The sequence below is a fragment of the Scomber scombrus genome, chromosome 8, assembly GCF_963691925.1.
Source record: "Scomber scombrus chromosome 8, fScoSco1.1, whole genome shotgun sequence".
Lineage (NCBI taxonomy): Eukaryota > Metazoa > Chordata > Actinopteri > Scombriformes > Scombridae > Scomber > Scomber scombrus.
Window position 1 is genome coordinate 24,593,940 of NC_084977.1, and position 20,472 is coordinate 24,614,411.

Here is a 20,472-nt window from a genome sequence, read left to right on the forward strand (position 1 = left end):
TCTAAATTCACTCCCATGTCCACCGATGTTACTTTTAATGTTTCCAAATGACTGAGACTGGCCAGCTGGACAATAGTAGCTTGAAGACTTAAGTATCAATGGTCCAAATGAAAAAAGTGTAAAAAATAAAAGTGTATTTCACATGAAATAAATCAGGTAATTAATTAACAAATGCAGGCAAATGCTAAATTGTGTAATTTTCTTGTTACAGGGAGGATTTTTTTTTTTTTTTTTTCAATATTCTGAATTTATTTGGTCCAAACTTGAAAATATCATCTTTTCATTTCATGTAACAGCTCCTCTGAGCAGACAATACCGTGTGCACTAATTGTGCTATCTGCATTGGGTCCGTGATGGCATATAGAAAGCTCCCACACACACTGAGGACAGACATGCCTGTGTGCTAAACTGGCTTTCCCAACTCAAAATGAGCTCGAAACCTCTTTCAGTGTGTATCACAAAATTTGGCTGCATTCAGTTGCTCTTCTTCTGGCTCTTTCTGCTCGGAGGCGCGCTGAACTGGACGATGTTGAAATATACAAATGATCCAAAGAAGTGCATGAAAGCGAAAGCGGACACCAGTACGGGAAACAAGTCAGGCAAATGTGGTGGAGGGACGAGTGCTGCGCTCACAACGCTCAAACAGGCCATGACTGCGATGCAGACGTAGAACTGCAACAGAGACAAACAGAGTGAGTTAACCACAGGATCTAGCATTTCTGAACCATACTAGGGACTAAAATTAAGCATATATCAGCCACTAAAAATTGCTGGAATACCCCTTTAATGACTACTCACTGTCAAACTGCTTTACATGATGACAGAATTAAGAGCCCATACCAGAAAGTGTTTCTAGTTAAACTGAAGAGGCACTGCAGGCTACCAACAAACTGTTGGCTTTTCCCGTCGTTTAAAGTGTGACCAATTAATTATTTAATTTATCACCGGAGTTGCAAAAATAACTGATGGTGAGGGTGAGGTAATTCATGAGGTCTATTTGGGCTTTATGAGCCAGGGATAAGTCGGTGAGTAAGATGGAGGAAACACCTCATGCCCACACCCACCCTGCCACCCCAAACTCATGAAACCCTATCGCCATCATTGGGGCTCGCTATTTATGCTGCTTGTGTAAATAAATATATCTAGGCAAACCTGTGTTAATGACATGCGCTATAAAAAGACACCTTCTCTTAATCTCTGACACCCTACCGGTACCCCTGTCGCTAAGGGGCTGGCGGTGCAGCCACTTCAGATGCTGTGGAAACTTAAATAAGTGATAAATAATTCTTTGGCTGGCAGCAGCTTTCATCCCTGGACAGCTTACACAGCTTACAGCGGCACATGATCTTTATTTATACAGTTGGGTATATCTTCTCACACGGTCGCAATTTAGGTCCAGTGCCACTTTCAAAGTACAGGCCACCTGGGATCCTGAAATCAGCACCGTTCTTATTACAAATGCATCAGCTGTGCATCCTCCTCCACCCAAGTACAAGACCAGACATGAACTATTAACATAATCAAGCAGCAATACATCTGCTTTGTTAACTGTTAGTCATTGAGCATTTATCTCGTCTAAAGCAAGCCCACAACTTGAAGGAAACTACACTTTCAACTTAAAGCCGCTGTGTATGTAGGATTGGAAACTTTAATTCCTAGTGGTAGTATCATAAAAACACACTGTGGCAGACACAACTGACCTGGTAGCAATCAGCGGACTGCAACACTGATTTTCATTTAAGCCATCAGAGTAATTTGGATTGTTTTACACGGGGGCAAGATATCAGCTCCATGTGTTCGAGTTGGACAAAGATGGAGATGTGCATTATTGCAAACTTTTTCTGTTTTAAAAAGGTATTAACTAATCTGTATGACCTTACATAACCTTAATAAACCACAATTATAGAGGTTACCTTCTGGGATTGCCTACCCCACAATCTCCCACCTACCAGTTCTGCTGCTTCAGCTTGCTGACATAAATCATGAAATCAGACTTATATTTAATTACTTGCATGTTTGTGAATTGAATCTTTCACATACACAGCAGGTCACACACACAAGTCTTTTACTTCTTGCCAGACACACGTTTTTCACACATTTCTTCATATTCTGTCTGTTTTTGTCGACATTTACCCCAAACTCATTCGGTGAGTTGCAGATAAAAAGCTCTTTAGATTTCTATGTTAAAAATTGGTTTAAATGTGTTTAAAAAGGTTGCATAAATTTGGAGTTGTACACATATCGATTAGTTCAAAAGAAAGTTACTCAACAACTATTTTGACTATAGATTTATTGCTAGCTTAATTTATTTTTGATGCTTTTCTTTTTCATACTTGATGCTAAACTTAATAACTTTGGGTATAGGATTGATATTACAATACATCACCTGAAACTTTAGAAAATTGTGATTGGCATTTTTTTTACTAGTTTTTTATAGACCAGATAATCAATCGAGAAAATTGTTAACAGATTAATCAATAATGCAGATGATGTTAGTTGCAATTATTTTCTCAACAGCATTGAAATGATTATAATCACTGAACTGCTGATGAAATGTTATGTGTATAAGGTTACATGTAACCCACGCATCAGAACCATTTAAAACACTGTTGTAAGCTATGTGTCTACATTACTTTTGACCTGCAAATCACAAAATCAATGCTTACTGAGCAACACATTGTTAGTCACTGTACCAACGATTAGACACTGACCTTCCGTCTCACTAAGGAGGCCAGGTCCATTTTGGGTAGGAAGAAAAGCAGCTTGTGGTAGGCTCCCAGTCTGAGCTCTTCTTCTGAACTGTGCTCCAGAGCCGACAGCAGATAAGGGCCGAAGTAGAGAAAGGCCAGCGAGGTCACGACGTAGGGCAGGAGCAGACCGTCCTTCAGAAACAGAGGCAGCATGCTGCAAGGGTGGGGGTGGGGGTGGGGGGGGACAAGGACGAGAACAATGGTGCATTTACAGTTTAGAATTTTTAGGATGTCTTTGTGTGGAGAAATTTACAATGACCACAAACAGAGCGATGTGTAATGACTCCAAGGAGAGGAAACAAGAATGGAAGACAGATGTTGCCACGTTAATACAGTGCATAATGTGATGGTGAATGTTACGGACATATATTGAAAAGAAATCATTCCTATTCCTATCCTACATTTCAAAGACATCACACACATAATAGATTTTCACATCCATCCATCCAACAATACATCATTAAGTTTAGTATTATATTTGTTGAGTGAAGGGGAACATTAAACCACAGAGCTTTTATACAGCAGGCCAGCAGAAGCAGTCCATCCCCTGGGGAGAGATGACTGAAATTCACGCCAAGCTTATCTTAGTTTAGCAGAGGGGCATGAGCAAGAACAACAGTTGACTCATGGTAAATCGCACATCTCCCCAGCTTATATACTCACAACAAACCACTCATTCTGAGTTTTACTCCAAGAAAAAAAAGCTCCATTCAGCAGTCAAACATTTTAGAAATACATACTTCATCAATTTAAAACAGACTGGCTGCACTCTGTCCTCTTTAAATTGCTGTGCTTGAGCAATCATTCAGCCAATTATGCTAACAAAAGATGTATTTTTTTTTTAATGGCAGAGTCTGGAGAGGATGCAGATTGTGTCCAAGTCAGACTGTACTGAGAAACAGCTCCAGAATGACCTCCTGTCCCTATACAACGCACACTTAGACAGCAGGCATGCAGACTATGCCGTGTAATCCCCAGATATCCTTATACTAAACCACACGCACAACAATTAGTGCTGCCGGAAGAATTTAACAACAGCTGGTGAAAGTTAGATGGAGCATTTGCAACACTACTCTTTTCCATTCACGGTCCTCACCTTTAGGCCATATCTCAGATGCATTTAGGTTTTTAGGATTATTTCTATGGCGTTTTTTTTAATGGATAGTTAACAAGTGCAAGACAGAAAAGACTGGGAAAAGTTAAGATAGGTGATATAGGACAGCCAAATGCCAGATTATTTATGGTGGTTTGTGCCAATTTAACCGCTGTGCAATTGCATCCCATAAATCTATAATTTTGGCTACAAGTGACAATTATAGAATAGGGATAAAGGATAAAAATATTATGTTACAGCAACACAAGTAGAAAAGTAGCAGTAGGAAAAAAACAAACGAACTCAGTAACGTCTGGCTTCATTTTTTTACTATGTAATTATAAGTGAGTGGTCATGCCAGACCAAGTAGGGCCATAGTTGTAAAGTCCTTGAGTGTATTCAGTTGTGCAAGGATATGGTTTAATGCTTATGAATTCAACTTATCATTTGTGTTATTTCCTCTTTCAGCAATTACAATACAATGACAAATTCTGCCTTGATCTTGTCTCCATGATAACAGGAAGTTCTTTTAACTTCCACCTTTACTAACTGTGATTGGAAAACGCACAGGTGTGAGAGGTGAAAGCTAGTAAAGATTTGAACAGACTTTACAGGCATGTCGACATTTCTCAATAGCACAGAACGCAGCACTGCTTTAACCACTGTCATTGAGCAGCCAATATTTTGTCATACAAATGATGACTTTTTTGCAGTAAAACATATAAATCAAAGAAAAGGGGGGGAAAAATGCATCTTTAAATAAAGGTTGAGAATCAGAATGAGTTTGTAACTATCTGTTCCATGGATGCAAAAAGAATAAAATGCAATTTTAATCTACAATCTGACAGCAGTCCTTCCCCCCGTAGTCTCACCTGAACGTAGAGGCCTGCAGGACCCAAATGGCGATCAGGGGGAGGTCATTCAGCAGCAGGCAGACGGGCCTAGAAAAGATCAAAGTTGGATATACGCACTGTTACGCACACTCGACAGTAAGTGCAGATTAATATTAATTTACAGTCGGACGGGAAGAAAGGCCATGTTAGGTCAGAGCTGGATGTGAACTGATATCATGTGACATAATATTAAAGCTCCTGACCCGATGGACACCCGCATGAATTGATTACTGACAGTACTGTCACTGACCTCACAAGGCAGTGAGCGCCCTTTGTACCATATCATTTTATATCAGTCTGCGCCCTTTAGTCCATGTATGTATGGCACTGTAAAAGTTTCAATAATTGAGGTTAAAAATCCAACTTCTACTTGAATTAAGTATTCAGTTTCAACATTAAGACCCCAAAATCGCCACTGTGATAAGTTTATGACAGGTTGCCTGCGTCAGTGATAGCCGGTGATATTGTACACTCTGCTCCGAGGGGGGCACTTTCCACCGGTCCCTGAGCCCATAATTACAGCCAGTGCTCTTTGGCGATCCTGTTACAGCCCAATAATTGATCCTGCGCAAACAACGCCCCGAGCTGCCGCCTGCCATTCTTTCCTAATCCCTGGACATGCATTACTGATTGATTCAGGGGGACAGGTGGGAGATATAACTCAATAGTTAATAAAGCAACAATCTACCCTAATCTAGATTAATAGATGAGCCCAGATCTAGGAACCAAATCCCTTGCTGTTGAATCTATCCGAGGCTTCACTCTCTACCTACAGCAGCCACAGCTTTATACATTGATGGGAATGGGTAATGAACCACACACATGCACATCCCCAGGCTTATGTGTGCTTATGTGTGCAAGGGCTGCATGTAGCCTATTAAATATTACTGCCTTTTACACACATAGCACATGTCATGACAATGGAAGCTGATAGAGCTGCCTTTTTGTCTGCGCGGCACAGAGTATGATGACAAGAGGTGAATAATATCTCAGTTAGCAAGTCTGTACTTAAATAGATGCAACTCTGAGGGTACAGCACGAGTATGACGTCACTTTCATAAAGTGTTAATGTATTCAAATCATTACTCTGCAGGATCAAGTGAGGAGAAGGGGAATGGCTCCTTTTTCGAGTAGAAACTAAATCTATAACTGTGAATACTTGAGATATCCCCAGATATGGAAAGTACAGATTGTGCTCGTTGCCAACGCTGCGCTTACATGTCGACAAATCACATGAGACAAAACCTCAAGAACTAATAATACTTACAAAGAAGCCAAAAGGATGGACTTCTCATGGACTTGAAAGGAGAACAGGAAAAATGCCAGAGATGAATTGACCTAAAAGTGACAGAGATTTTTAGTAAAACAACTATTGTTACTGAACAATAATACTTAATAGCACTTGTACCTTTACTTTTAAGTGCAAGGCCATAAAGGAAACAAATGTGTATGAACAGCAGCATCAAAAATGTTCACTTTGTAATTATATATTGATAATACTGAAAGAAAAGAGAAATATCTAATAAGATATCTAATGTTTGAGCCTAAAAAAAGACTTTTTCACTTTAAAGTTGCTATTAGTATGAAATCAGTCATAGTAATAATAGTAGTGTGTGCTAACCCAGCCCTAAATCACTTACCAAAGCCAGTTTAAACTGCCAGAAGGTGGGCTTCGTCAAAAGTCTGAGGCAGGACGGTAGGACTGACAGTAAAGTGCAAGCAAAACTGAAAAAAGAGCGGTGATCTCAAATCAGAATTGTCAAATACATAAGAATTCAAAAAAATCCACAGTGGAAAATGAAGTAAGTGCAGCAGAAAGAAAAATAATGCCATAGCAGGTGACATGTAGAATAAATGTGAAAAATGGCATTTGCACATCTTACTATTGTGTTGACATCTGGAAACTGAACACTACTACTGACCACATAACTGAAAAGCAGTCTATTTTGACAGTAACAAACACACACAAACAAAGTTTAATGTCAGATACAAACAATCAACATCAAACTGTGGCTGCGTCTCGCTCTTTGCCAGACACCGCCTGCCTTGCAACCACTGCAAGGCGTCAGCTATGTGGGAAACGACCAAATACTGGCCCCTGTCAGAGGGTTACCAGGCATTAGTTTAACCCTTCAATTGTCACCTGCTGGGGGGGTGTAGGCACCGTAAGCGAGTGACTATGTGTCAGCGTGAATGTGTATAAAAGTGATGAGAGGTCATGTGGCAAGGTCGAGGGTGTGAGACCAACAATGTGTTTGATGCTACAAAGTGTATACGAGATGGAGAGCTGTTATGTGAACACAGACAGATGGAGAAGTGATGGAAACATGGACTGTAGTAATAAACAAACGGCAAGTGAGTACTAAGTGTGTATGAAAGCGAGTGTGTTATGCATGTGTTATGTGTAGGGCAGGGTTTTGTGGTCCGGAAGGACATGGATCACTTTTCACAGCTGATTCATTCTATGTACACAGTACACCCACACCAGCGCATTTAGCAATCCACTCCCACTGCCAAAAAGACAAGAGTGTTTTTCATTTGTTTGAAATGCACTACAGTCAAAGAAGTCCCACTTGATCCCTGGACTTAGCAGTCTGGCAGAAACGTGTCCATGCTGCGAACATAGGACTCCTAAATTTAGCAGGCTGGGTTATTTAAGCGGGCTCCACCATGACACAACTGTTGCATCAAGTTTTTCTCACAGTGATCTCACGGGTCCTCAGCTTTTGGTCAAAATAACCTATTCAAATATGTCGGAGGATAGTGCCAGTGCCCAAGGTTTCTTTAACTCAATTTTTTCTCTCTGTGTCATTTCTTCGTTAATTCTCTTGCTATCATTAACTTTGCTTCTATCTCTGTACATGAGACAAGCTTAGATAGCTCCTCAGGCAATCCAACTTCTTGTCACCACATTTCCAAAAACAGCTGTGACTTCATGTTCAGAAGTTCCTCACAAGATGTTTTCTAGAGGGATGATCTTATTTCCACCCTGTTGGATCACAGTCTTCATTCCCTTGGGCAAGCTCTGCTTTCCCATGAAATGAAAGGAGTCAAAACAAGAGACAGGAGGCTGGGGGTCCGATAGAAAGACAGAATGACACAGCAAAAGAGAGATCCGAACCATGAAAGATAGAGGAAGAGAATGAAGTGAAAGCTTTTTAGATAGATAGAGGGATTACCTGAAGTAGAACTGGGAGTCTCTGGACAGAATGGATCTGATCTTTATCAGGATGTTCAAGCTGCACCATGTATTGGCCACCTTATCCTATCCAAAAAAGTAAATGAGAAATGATGTCAGATTAAAAAGGAGAACATTGTTAACACTTCAATAATTTAAAAAAATCAACTCATAATTCATTTTTTAAGAGAGGGCTAATAAGCGACATTGCTGTAAGTAATTATTTCCCTTCTTGAACGTGCAATAAAAATTCCTCGGTGGATTCCAGGGCGACATATGAACAGGACAGCTCGAAGTTCAGGGCAGTAGTATTTTCTGCATAAGCAGCAGATGCAGACCAACCACAGAGCTCTGCTTAACTGACTCTGAACAACACACACACGTCAATATGTTGATATTTATGGAAACTGTGGCTGCAACTGATGCTAATTGTCGATAAGTCTGCTAATTATTTTCTTGATTAATCGATACATTTTTGTTCTAGTTAAATAATTTTGTTGTTTTATACTATCCTAATTTAAAATGTGTGCGAGTCTCTGTGTGTAGCGTGGAGGGGGCTACAACTGCATTTCATTCTGTGATCTAGTACTTTTCTGACAATAAAACTTGAATCTTGAAAATTGCATTGCTTATAAAATGTAAGAAAATAGTGAAAAATGTCCTTCACATTTTCGCAGAGCCTGAAGTCACATCTTCAAATTTTGTCTGACCAACAGTCCAAACCCCAAAGAGGTTCCATTTACAATGGTATAAAAATAGAGGAAAGCAGCAAACTCTCACATTTGGGAAACCGAAGCTTGAGAATATTAATCATTTGTCAAAAATGACTGAAGCGCTTAATCAAAATATTTGCTGATTAATTTTCTGTCTGTTAACTAATCGATGATTTGACTAGTCGTTGCAGCGCTAGTAGAAACCTTCATCTCAGTTCTATTTAGTTTTTGTGAATTATCTGTAAAAATCAATCTTTTAAGGTTTGTGAATGATACATAAGATATGTTACAATGTTAATGCGAGCTTAAAAAGCCTTGTGGTTTATAAGAGATGAGCAGGGCGTTGCTGCGCGGTTCAGTTGATTTAAGTGCTTAAGCAGTTGTGCAGGGATCAGATGATATTGAGGCTCAAGCCGCCACTGTGCACTATGATATCACACAACACAGAGACAGCCTGACTAGATCGACTTCATCACTCCACTGTGGATGGTTTCAGCCCGTGGCCCTGTCTAGAAAGCCTATTTCTGGTGTCGTCGCTCTCCTCCATGCTACAGCTGCTCACAGCACAGCTGTGTGGATCTTAATGGCAGCCTAGTCAGCACCGGGCCTTTCACTGTTGTGTTGTCTCAGTCCCATCACTCTCTCTCTTCACTCTCAGCCTTCCCGCTCCAAATAACCACGGCGGGAATGTTCCTGGATGCCGCCTGAAGGCAGCACATGAACGAGGGGGGGGTCTCATCGGCAAATGCAGGAGGGCAAGAGCGGCGGGGCTCCTTCACCTATATGCTAGCATGGAATTTCACAGGGAGAAGCATTTGGTGCCATTTTTGTGAGCAGGCAGCAACGTGAGACGCCAGAATGCAGCTCAGTGGGTAAACTTACAACTGCTCCCTCCCAGAAGTCGCCACAACCCACAGCCACCAGCCCTCCTCTTCCCCACCACCACCACCCCTTCTCACCCCTGTCCCCTTGTCCAAAGCTTCTGCTTACGTGCACAATTTCACAATTAGTTCAGGACGACTCACCCCAGCAGCCTCACATGCTGTCGTCACAGGAGAGTATAGTGTCTCTCACACCCTGTGTATTATGTTTGCATCATTTGGTTGAACAAATACTGCTACAGTGCACGCGGCCATCCGCTCCCCGGGTAGAATTTTCAATTACTTCTCACATCCATGACACCTTGTGGTGGGTGCCACTTCGGGGACCGGGACAAGAGAGGGGGGGGTTACAGGGTTTCAGAAATGAGAGCTTGCAAACCTTGGCCTCTGAGCTGTCTGTCACACACACACCAACCAACAGAAACACACGCACACACAGCTACTTTACCTCTGTCACCTCAATGACAGCTTTCAACACTGCCGGCTGAGGACGTGATTCAAGTACTCTTTATCACCGTTCACTATCCCTTTCCATTTAATTAATATCATATTCCAACAACCTTCCTTCTCTTTGACTTCTCTATGTCTGACTGCAGTACACAAATATGTGTCCGCTTGTACGACAGTCAAACATACACGTCTGATTTCCAAAGCTGTCAGTCACAGGCAGCAGTTGTCGGATGTGCTCTGATATGCCTTAAGTGCAGAGCTGACCTCGCTCATCAGTCCATATGGCCAGAACATGGCTGTGCTATGAAGTGCTGAAAACACTCGGGCCATAAATTAGTTAGATTTATCTGTATGCTCTTACACCTCCCAGAGATAGAGTGAAACTGATCGCCTGACCTTTTCACCATTTTATTCCTCTGTTTTCTTTGATCCTGCAGTGTATCCATTTCAGACTGCGTAAGCACTGACGGGTGGAAGGGTTTTAACCATGCTGAGAGTATGGAACAGTGTGTCGGGCGTGAGGAATGCCACACAGGTTTTGCCTGACTTGCATACAAGCATTAAAGCCTCTTTATATATAAACTGCAAAAAAAAATTAAAAATCTGTAAAATGGAAACTTTTTCTCAGTACGTGTCGATTTTCTATATTTTCTTTTTGTCAACAAACCTCATGTACAGAGCCAAACCAACAGTGGTTTTATCATTCTTACAAGTATTGTGTGTGTATCCAAAGTCTGACATATCTTGTTCCTCTGTGCCGCAGACCTCCGTTGTCGTCCAAAAACTATTCAAAACATGTCAATGAGCCACACCGTTGTCTTGGGTGATATATTCTTTCACCACAAAGAGTTTTTGGGCACAGTGGTTTGTTGCTCCAATGACTAATAACCGCAAGTGTGTAATGGTGTGGCTCAATGACAAGTTTTTAATAGTTATTGAATAACACACGCAGAGGTCCACTGCACAGAGGAATACAATATATCAGGCTTTGAATACACACAGTACTTGTAAGTAGGATCAATTCACTCCCAATAAGAAAAATATAAAAATCGACAGCCATATCCTTTAATCTTAACTCATCGAGCACAATTAGGATTAAACAGAAAATCTTACTTATAATACCATTTTCAAAATCCTTTTTTCTTTTTCTGTTTAGCTGGATTACAATTTAAAAAGATCCCTCACTGCATTTTGTCTTTTGAAGGATCAAATATCAGGCGTATTATGCAAAATACTGACTTCCAGGACCAACTGTTCATTATTTTGAGTGAGTACCACAGTCTTTTACCCAAAGATCAGCCCAAACCAATTTTAAGAAGATTATAAGTTATACATCGTCATTACAGCCTCAGGCTTAAGGTTAAACAGAAACATAACAGCGTCCCTGTTGGATAACATAACAAAAGATGGAGTTGTATATATTATTATCTTTATAGTTATAAAAGAAATCCCACAGGCTTATTGAGCAAAACTACTTAACATATTTTATTTATGTTATTGATGGAATTGAGTTACAGGAATTTGGATTATTGTAATTACGCTCACATTTAATCATGAATTTTTGAGAAACTTTCCATGCACATTCTTACGCTTGCCACCAAAAGAGGTTGTGAGAAAGTTAACCATCTGCACCACCTCAAGGGCAGGTGAGGCGTCAATGGAAACCGTCACATAAGTGTACATGTGACCTTCCAGTCTTTGTGTGGCTCCTCTAATCTCCAGGCCACCCTGCGTGTTAACGATATTACCCTCTGCCACTTTAATTTGGATTGCGTGTTGAAAGCTACTATTCTTAAAAGCACATGTTTTTTTTGATAAGGCTAGTTCTCAAGGAAAGATGAATAAACCACTCAGATGTGGTTTTCACCCTGACTTTTCATTGGAAAAAAACTCTGCTGTACCTCAAACAGACCACGAGCCACGGGAAAGATCCTCCTGACCACCTGCAAAGCCTGGCTGGGGTCAGACAGGAAGGGCAGCCAGCAGAGGGCAAAAGTCACCAACACTGTTGCAGCAATTTTCACCAACTGGAACAGCCTACACAAGGAGGGTCACACAGAGAGAAATGCACTTACTCAGAGATTTACGGTTAAAGAAAACATTTGATAAATAGGCAGTGACGTAATGTCTAACATACTTTTGTCATTTTTTGTGACTGAAATTTAAACATCTACTTCTATCACTGTAACAATTAATAAGTACATGTCTGCAAGTCCTAAATTTGGGATTTGACCCCTCTGTTGAGGAATGCAGTGAAAGCCATGCATCAGCTGAGAGTCTTTAGTGTAGGTCAGGCTATCTTGTCAGCTGTAACTGTGAAGCTGCTGGTTAAGTTGCACACACAGGCATAGCTGAGGAGTTTGGGCATGGCGAGAGTGTCATCTGGACATATCTTCCCCCCGGCTCTTCTAATCCAGCTCTCCATTTGCTACTAAATGCCCTTGGTACATTGTTACTAGATAAACAGACACTGGACACACTAGTAACAGCATCCAATCTGATTACCTCAGTCATTCTGTGGCTCTCCTGAGAACAGCGCTCTCTTACATGCTGACCTTACATATCTGCTTTGAGCATTCATCTGACACTTGTATTCAGAATGACAAAACCATATAATGAATGCTGGCTTGAGGCATTTTGTATCACAGGCTGTAGTGATGGATATACCAGTGGTTGCTTTATTCAGGCTTAAATTCATCACTGATTGTCCCTTAGAAATATGACAGTCTTCTACTATACTTTCTCGGGCTGCAACTAACAATTACGTTCATTGTGGATTCATCTGACAATTGTATTTCTCGTTTTATCTATAAAATGTCAGAAAATTGTGAAAAATGCTCATTACAATTTCCCAAAGTCCAAGGTGACATCGTCAGATTTCTTAATTTGTTAAACCAATAGTCCAAAACCAAAAGATAATCAGTTTATTATAATATATGACAAAGAAGTTCTCACATTTGAGAGGTTGGAACCAACAAATGTTTGGCGTTTTACTTTTAAAATGACTAACATTATTATTTGATTATTAGTTCATATTAATTGTTCTATTCTGTCATTGATTAATTGAGTATTCATTGCAGCTCTAATCATTTTCTTTCAAGAAGGCAGGAAATATGACAAATCCAATCTGTTCCTCTACTTTTTTGTTTCATTTCTTTTCACCTCTATTATAATGATTGCTCACTATTTTGGTGATTTCCATACTAAAAGTTGCTAACATTACTGCTCTATGGATCAGTGATACTAGTGAGTTCTAGTATCCAGGGATAGTAGAAAGTATCTACATGGAGAATAGCTCCAATAATTTAAAATACATACATAGAAATCAAGATTTGATGACTATGTATCCAAGACTAAACTTCAACCATTCCAGGATCATTATGTCTTGTACAGATTCACATATGCCAAACATCCACCGCAGCTACTGTGTGTTCTTTGCAGTAAAATACTTTCAAAGCTGTGTGATGAAGGGTACCTGAGTCTATCTGATAGGGCTGTATGGGTCAGCTGAACAAAAAAACGTCAGAGCCACTGCTCTGGATAACTGCATACATCAGCTAAAATCCCCAAAATGTTAAAAAAAGAAAGAAAGAAAGAAAGATAAAGACACAAACAAACAGACTCACCCTCGTCCCATCAGGCCCTGTTTGATACACTTTCCCAGTAGGTAGAAGAAGAAAGGCAGCGCGTGGTACAGCTCCATCTGTTTGTAGTTGAGAGCCAGACAGAAAGCCACGGAGCCCAGCACATCCCAGCCCAGACCGAGAGCCAGAACCCCCCACAGGGCAAAACCCAGGCTCACTGCATTGTACCTGATACTGTTAAGGTCAATATTGTATCAAGAGCATTTACATGAATAAAATCAAGTCTAGTTTTTTTCGGAGGTAAACAACTCAATGTAAAAATAAGAGCTTTTTTCAGATCTAAGAAAAAAAGCACATTTTTTATATTGGATTTTTTCTTCAGTTGTTTGATTTACAAGATACTCATCTAGTGTTATACAAGTGAGTTAATAAAGTCCCATTTTTACATTGGTAGAAATATTTAAAAAGCGTACAACACGACATTAAAAGTTTAATACAGAGTTGAGATATTTGTGAGTGACCAACTTTAACAAGCCGTTAAAGTCAATGGCCGCAACTGTGAATATGAGCATTTCACAGCATGTCATCAATGCAAATTCTACACACATATTTAATGTAATTAATGCACCCATACATAAAGGATACTGGAAATGTCCGTAGTCAATGAGAATTAGCCCTGGATAAAGCAGGAAGCAGAGCAGATTGCAAACCTGGGAAAAGAAATGAGTATGTATTAGTTGATGGAAGAGAAACATAACTAGGCTGAAATTACCTTCTGCTGATTATTATTATTATAATTACACTTCATGCATTAAAGTGTGGATTTGGATAGTTGTTCTATTCATTCGTTAATCCCCTGTACTTCATCATTCATATTTAGTGTCATACAGTACCAGTCCCACCATTCATAATGTTATATGTCTGCTGTAGCTTCTGATCAGCAACAGTTTTATAATGTTGGATCTTGTGAAAAAAATCCAAAATATCCCTTTATATGGACTGTACTGTAAATGTATGAAGATCCACTGAAATGTAGTAACTTCCTGGAAAATGGAATAGCATCGTATCATCATATTATATTACAATAATGACCTCATAATTCCCTAATTTGGATGAGCAGTGCTGTAATTTGTTTTAATAAGGGTTGGGTTCGGGCTACGAGGAGGGAAAAAAGGGGCTCATTTGGGTCTTTGGATGAAAACTGTTAGATACTCTACTCTATATGTGCCTTACCTTTTTCTTAGAGGATCCATCAGTCAGGCAGAAACAGTATAAAACCACAGCAGGGATGTATATCAATAAATCTGCCACTAGGACTAAAAAAAAAAAAAAAAACATGTCATACAGCATCTGATTATTACAAATAACACAATGTTGGCTGGATGATGCCACACCAGCTTATCATTCAGACTATGAATCAAATAATATATATATAAAGTATTTTATAATCCCAGCAGGTATAATGTTATCTATAAGCACACCACACAGTCAGTACACTCAGCAAAGTAAGTATGTCAATGATCATACAACTCTGTTCTGCTTCCTCGTGGTTACTATACCTGTAGCTCTCATGAATAACTTGTGCTCTGGACTTTCATAACCTCTGGATTTGTGGAGCTCCACCCATTCTGGGTTTATTAATTTGGCTCTGCAGGAAAAAAGTACATGATTTAGATATTTTTTTTGTTGCCATTGTTGTTTTGATAATACAGAAAAAACAAAATGCAAGTAAGGATAACTGATTTTGACCAGTTCTCAGATAGAAGAATACAGAAGCAAATAAAATATCAATGTGTGCTTTTTCAAACTGGCCTGAAAAAATGTGTACAATGGTCTTGCTCTTTATTTATCTTTATTTTAAAATAATACGTACATATGAGCACAGATCAGGCTGTGGTAGGCGGTCAGAGGAGGATAGTCAAGACCCCAGTAGTTCAAGTCATTGTCAGTGGTGTTGAAGTACCTGGAGGAGGCGATATATTACACATATTTATTCCGAAACTGCAGGAATTTTATGACAAGCTATAATTACAGGGTGAACATTGGCTGAAGGTTTTATCGGTAGATATTTTATATTGGATAGTCTCAGATTGGACTACACTGTCTCTCTAAAGTATCTTGTAATCATATTAATACACAATGCACAGAGAATACCTGCCTCATTTTAAAGTAGGTTTGCATGTAAGCTTCTGGATCTTTTTCATCCCATAAATTAGGTTGTTTTATTAGGACTCATTTTTGATTAATCTGTCAATTATTTTCCCTATTAATGGTTTAGATTATTAAATGGTAAAAAAAATAAAAAAAAATAAAAAAAATAGTGAAAAGACAGTGTTCACAATTTCTCAGAGCTAACTGTGATTTAATGTGCTTCTTGTGTCTGACTAACAGTTCAACATCTTCAGATATTTAGTTTACTATCATAAAAAAACAGCAAATTGCCACATTTGAGAAGCTGAACCCAGACCACATTTGTTGTTTGAAAAATGTACAAAATGATTAATTAATTATCAAAATAGTCACTGATTAAGTTTCTGTTGATCGATTAATCGTTGCATCTCTACTTTTTATGATAAGCAACAGAAGGCATTAATCTACTTGTGTGTTGAGTCAGCACCACTTTCTACTAAGTCACCCTTTAAAAAAGCCTAAGAGTTAACTAATGTCTTTATTAAAGGTTAATAACTATTTACTCAGGCTTTATAGGTTGGTTACAAGCCACTTAGAAGAACAACTTTTCAGCTGCCATTTAGTAAAATAAAACTTTGGCTGGTTGCCAAGCCTGCAGTAAATAGTATTCTGCAGTTAATAAATCATAAATAAAAAGGTATCTAAAACAAATCATCCTGTCTGCAGTGCTCAGAAATGCATTCAACACATTTGATGAACTGAATAACAAGCTAAAAATACAAAGCAAGCGTCATGCTGGAGGAGGTCAAACAGCAGCTAAAGGGATTGTTCATAACCTGGCAAACCCTGAAGGTTGTCCTAATTATTTGTTGTGATGAACATAGCATTAGTCACTCATTTAACATCAATAAAGGCATTTGTTGGAATTTAAAAACCTTTATATCGAGTGATTCGTTATGAAATGGTGCCCTTGATTCTAACTAGCAGCACAGTATTTTCCCACTTGTCCCACCAAGGACCTGAAAAAGGTGTAATGCTCTTTTTGGCTGCCTGGACATGAGTTGTGAGTGAGTGAACACAGGACGTCTCAGACTGACCATTCCTGAACAGGGAGGTTGTAGGTGACTTCCTGCCAGTGCCTTTGAGCTTCGTAGTCGCCAAACATGGGATGTTTCCCCGCCCCTGGAGAAAAATCACTTAACTGTTAGCATGATGAATAAATGAGGGACAGAAAAGAGCCAAAAACACACATCAGACTACCAATGACAACTGCCTCACCTCTTAAAAGGACAGGTTCACAATTGTTCTCATTTGTCGTAAACAACAACAATCAGGTGCCCTTATAAATAGTGAAAGAGGTTTTCCTCACTGCAATCATCCCTCCTGTTCATACCAGCTATTAAAAAGATCCCCTTTAAATTTGGTTTCAATCTAAGTGATGGGGGACAAAATCCACAATGTGTCCACACAGTCATTTTGTGCAAAAGTGCATTGAGCCTACTAGTTGATCTGAAGCTTTGTACTATGTGAGGCTTCAACAGTCTGAGTTCAAGTTCATATGAAGTGGATATCTGCTACAATTAGTCTTTTTAGCATCAGTTTTCTTCTTTGTGTTTCCCTGTTGAGCTGTGGTGGAAATACAGCAACAAAAACAGGCACTTTGGCCCTAGAAAAGACTTTAACACTGAAAGATATTGACTTGATTTGACTCATTTAGACGTCTGAAGCTTCCTATTAGCTGCAGATAAACTTGTAAATACATTTTTGCACAGAAGGTGGACTGTGGACTTTGTCCCCCATCTCTTACACTGTGAGTGCATTATGAATGGATCTCCTAATGGCCAAAATAAACAGGTGGGATGGGTATGGCAAGAAACCCCTGTTTCAGTGTTCATTTTAACATCTCGCTGTTGATATAGGAAGGACTTGGAAAAACTGTGAACCCGTCCTTTAACACCACCGATGTGACCAGCTGCAGTCTGAACTATTACACTGTTTATTTTCTGTCAATATTTCATGTAAATCAAAGCATAAACGTGCACAGTGCACACACTTCCTACCTGAATAGGAGGATAACGAAACTCCCCATCTTACCACAACCCCGAGTAAAACACAGACGGAAACCAGACTCCACGTTTGCATAGCTTTTACATGTAAAACGCGCTTTCGGGGGAGAAATATAACTTAAATATCCGGTCAATGAAACAGGATTTTGAGTCTGTTTACACTTCCTGTATACGTCAACCACCAAGGATTCGTAGCACCTTCTCATTGGTCGGTGGACACATGAGACGTTCAGGAACACTCTGAAGAATAGAAATATTTCCTTTTCATCGCATAATCGCTCCAGAGTGTAGGCGAAAATAATATTATCAAACGTGCTTTAACACTGTCTTCGGCAGATAGATTTAGAAGTGTTTTTAGATGTACTTTAAGGGCCTGGTTTCATCACTACATCAATAGTTTATGTTTAGTATAGTTTTTAAAAGAACGAAGTTTCCCAGGCCCTTGAATGCATCGTCACTTGAGATGAGATTTGTGACAAATTGTTAGATATGTATGCATCATTTAGTGTCTATTTGTCCTGTAATATTACAGTGCTGTATTGTTGATGGTGGATTTAGAGGTCAGCGGTTGCAGAAGTGTCCGACTCTGCAATAAATGAGTAAATAAGAATGCCTGAACTCATTATAATATAATAATAAAGCAGCTAATAAACACAGACTGTGAATAAAACTGCTAAATGAATCAGGGTCGAGTGTAATTGCCCTGGTTTTCTCATCACTGCTTGTAAATATGTTCTTTTTTTCCCCTTAATTATCATATCAGGTTAATAAAGCCATGTCTGTAATACAATTTAAATAATAATAACTAAAACTATCTATACAGTGTAACGTCTTTATAGTAATATGTGTTTGAGGCATCTCTGAAATGACAAAGTATGGCAGTATGGCATTGTCATTGTTATAAATGACATATAAAATATACTGATGAGGCATCTCTCAGATCCCTAAGATGGTGTCTAACATGATCAAAAATTCCATTACTTATTTTTAAATAGTCAGCCACAGAACACAAAGTTTTGTAGACTCCAAAAAGTCCAAAAGTTTGGGGTTTTTTTTGCAAATGATGGGCACATAACTAGAGCTATGGTCTATAGTATGCCTGGCACATATAGTATCTTTTTTTAATGAATGAATGACAGATGTACAGCTATGGTGATTAAAATAGCAAGATACAGTATCTTAAATTAAAAGTACTTAGAGTTTTGATGCTGTTTAATAAATACTCACTTTAAAAGCTCCAGAAACACATCAGCAGCATGTTATTCTCTGTATTGACTGCATCAGAGGTCAGCTTTTAGATGGACTTGTGCCATTTTTTTCATTGCTGTTCAATGAGATGGCCACCGATTCACAGTTGTCGTGAAAACACTGTATTTTTCTAATATTTAGCTTTTTATTTCTACTAATTAGTTTAAGAATATAATGTACGATTGAACAGTTTCTTTTATGGCTGTATCCAACAGAAAATTTAATTTTTTTGTTCATTCATAAGTGAGGAACAACAGAATATGAGCAACTTAGATTTATACAAATTTGGCAAAAATGACTCAATATATGAACATTTTTCCTTTGCGTTGAACAGTTAAATCAGACTACAGATGTAATAGTAGATTTGTCATCTGCTGATACTTTATTTGATGTGAAAAACACGTTTTGAAAGTGAAAAGTTCAGCTTTCCTTAGAGGTCAAATGTTTTTGCTGGACGGCCATGTTTTGGCCCACAGGCTGCTGTTTCCCTACCACTGAACTACATGTATGTCAACTATTTTTTCGCTTTGTGGCAACATGCCATACGTAGCAGCTTCCACCACATGTTATCAGCAGTGGACGGCCAGGAGTCTCATGTGTAACTAGTTTGTTGTAACCTTCTGTATACAGATGTGTGGTTGTAAAAGCCTCCCCTCGCCCTTCCCACACAATGTAAATCTCATCCTGAGGGTATTCTCTCCTCTGTGACCTTTTCTTCTGTTGACACCAACATCTTTGTTCCCAAGGTGTTTGGGATTTGTTAGGTAAGACATGTTCCTTGTGATTCTGCCATCAATTATGCATAAATAATAATAACCTCGGACAACTGCTGATTTGCAATGACACTTTCATTACAACGGGAGCAGCCTATAACTCACTGGTACCCATTAGTTATTAATGCCTGGCCACGCCAGCTTTACTTTGTCATTTATTGCTTCATCTCTATGCCTTTTTAAATATTCAGTAACTGCTGTACCTACATTTACTGTCTGTGATCTCCCCGCAGGAGAAGGCTGTAGCTTGTGGTGGAAGATGACCTAGTTGTTATGGAGGCCTGAGTCTTGCTTGCCATGCCAGCATAGTCTATCATGTCAAGTTCACAACAGTATGTCAGAAATCTCTTTTCTGCTATTTTGTCACATGTTTCATAGTTAACATCACAATAATGACCTATAATCAAAAGTTTACTCTTCTGTTGAAAAGTCATGTGTGAATATATTATCCTGTGATGTCTTTAAAAATGCAGTCTGTGGATTATTTACTTGAATTAATGAATTCTGGACACAGACAAGTCTAACTAGATTTTAATAGCATCATCAGTGAATTATTTGGAATACCCTGCAGCACTCATAATGTGTACTTTCAGGTTTTTACAGGATGTAAGTACTAACACAGCGATGAGTGTTCACAATCAGTTCTGTATGAGGCTTTGAAAACCAAAATTACACCCCCTACTCCAAGGGTGTTTAGTGTTGAACAATGAAGA

At 39.1% G+C, this 20,472-nt stretch overlaps 1 protein-coding gene across 1 annotated transcript; it reads right to left on the bottom strand.

Annotated features, from left to right (window-relative positions):
• alg6 (ALG6 alpha-1,3-glucosyltransferase) lies at window positions 1-17,901 on the bottom strand. The gene is made up of 14 exons (XM_062424030.1): window positions 17,733-17,901; window positions 16,770-16,854; window positions 15,416-15,505; window positions 15,102-15,190; window positions 14,776-14,858; window positions 14,188-14,252; window positions 13,585-13,770; window positions 11,860-11,995; window positions 7,916-8,001; window positions 6,377-6,461; window positions 6,004-6,074; window positions 4,716-4,784; window positions 2,712-2,904; window positions 1-672 (listed from the first exon to the last, which is right to left on the bottom strand). Exons 1-14 carry the CDS (start codon window positions 17,812-17,814, stop codon window positions 475-477), a joined length of 1,518 nt encoding a protein of 505 aa, XP_062280014.1. The 5' UTR covers window positions 17,815-17,901; the 3' UTR covers window positions 1-474.
• Between the last annotated feature and the right edge of the window lie 2,571 nt (window positions 17,902-20,472).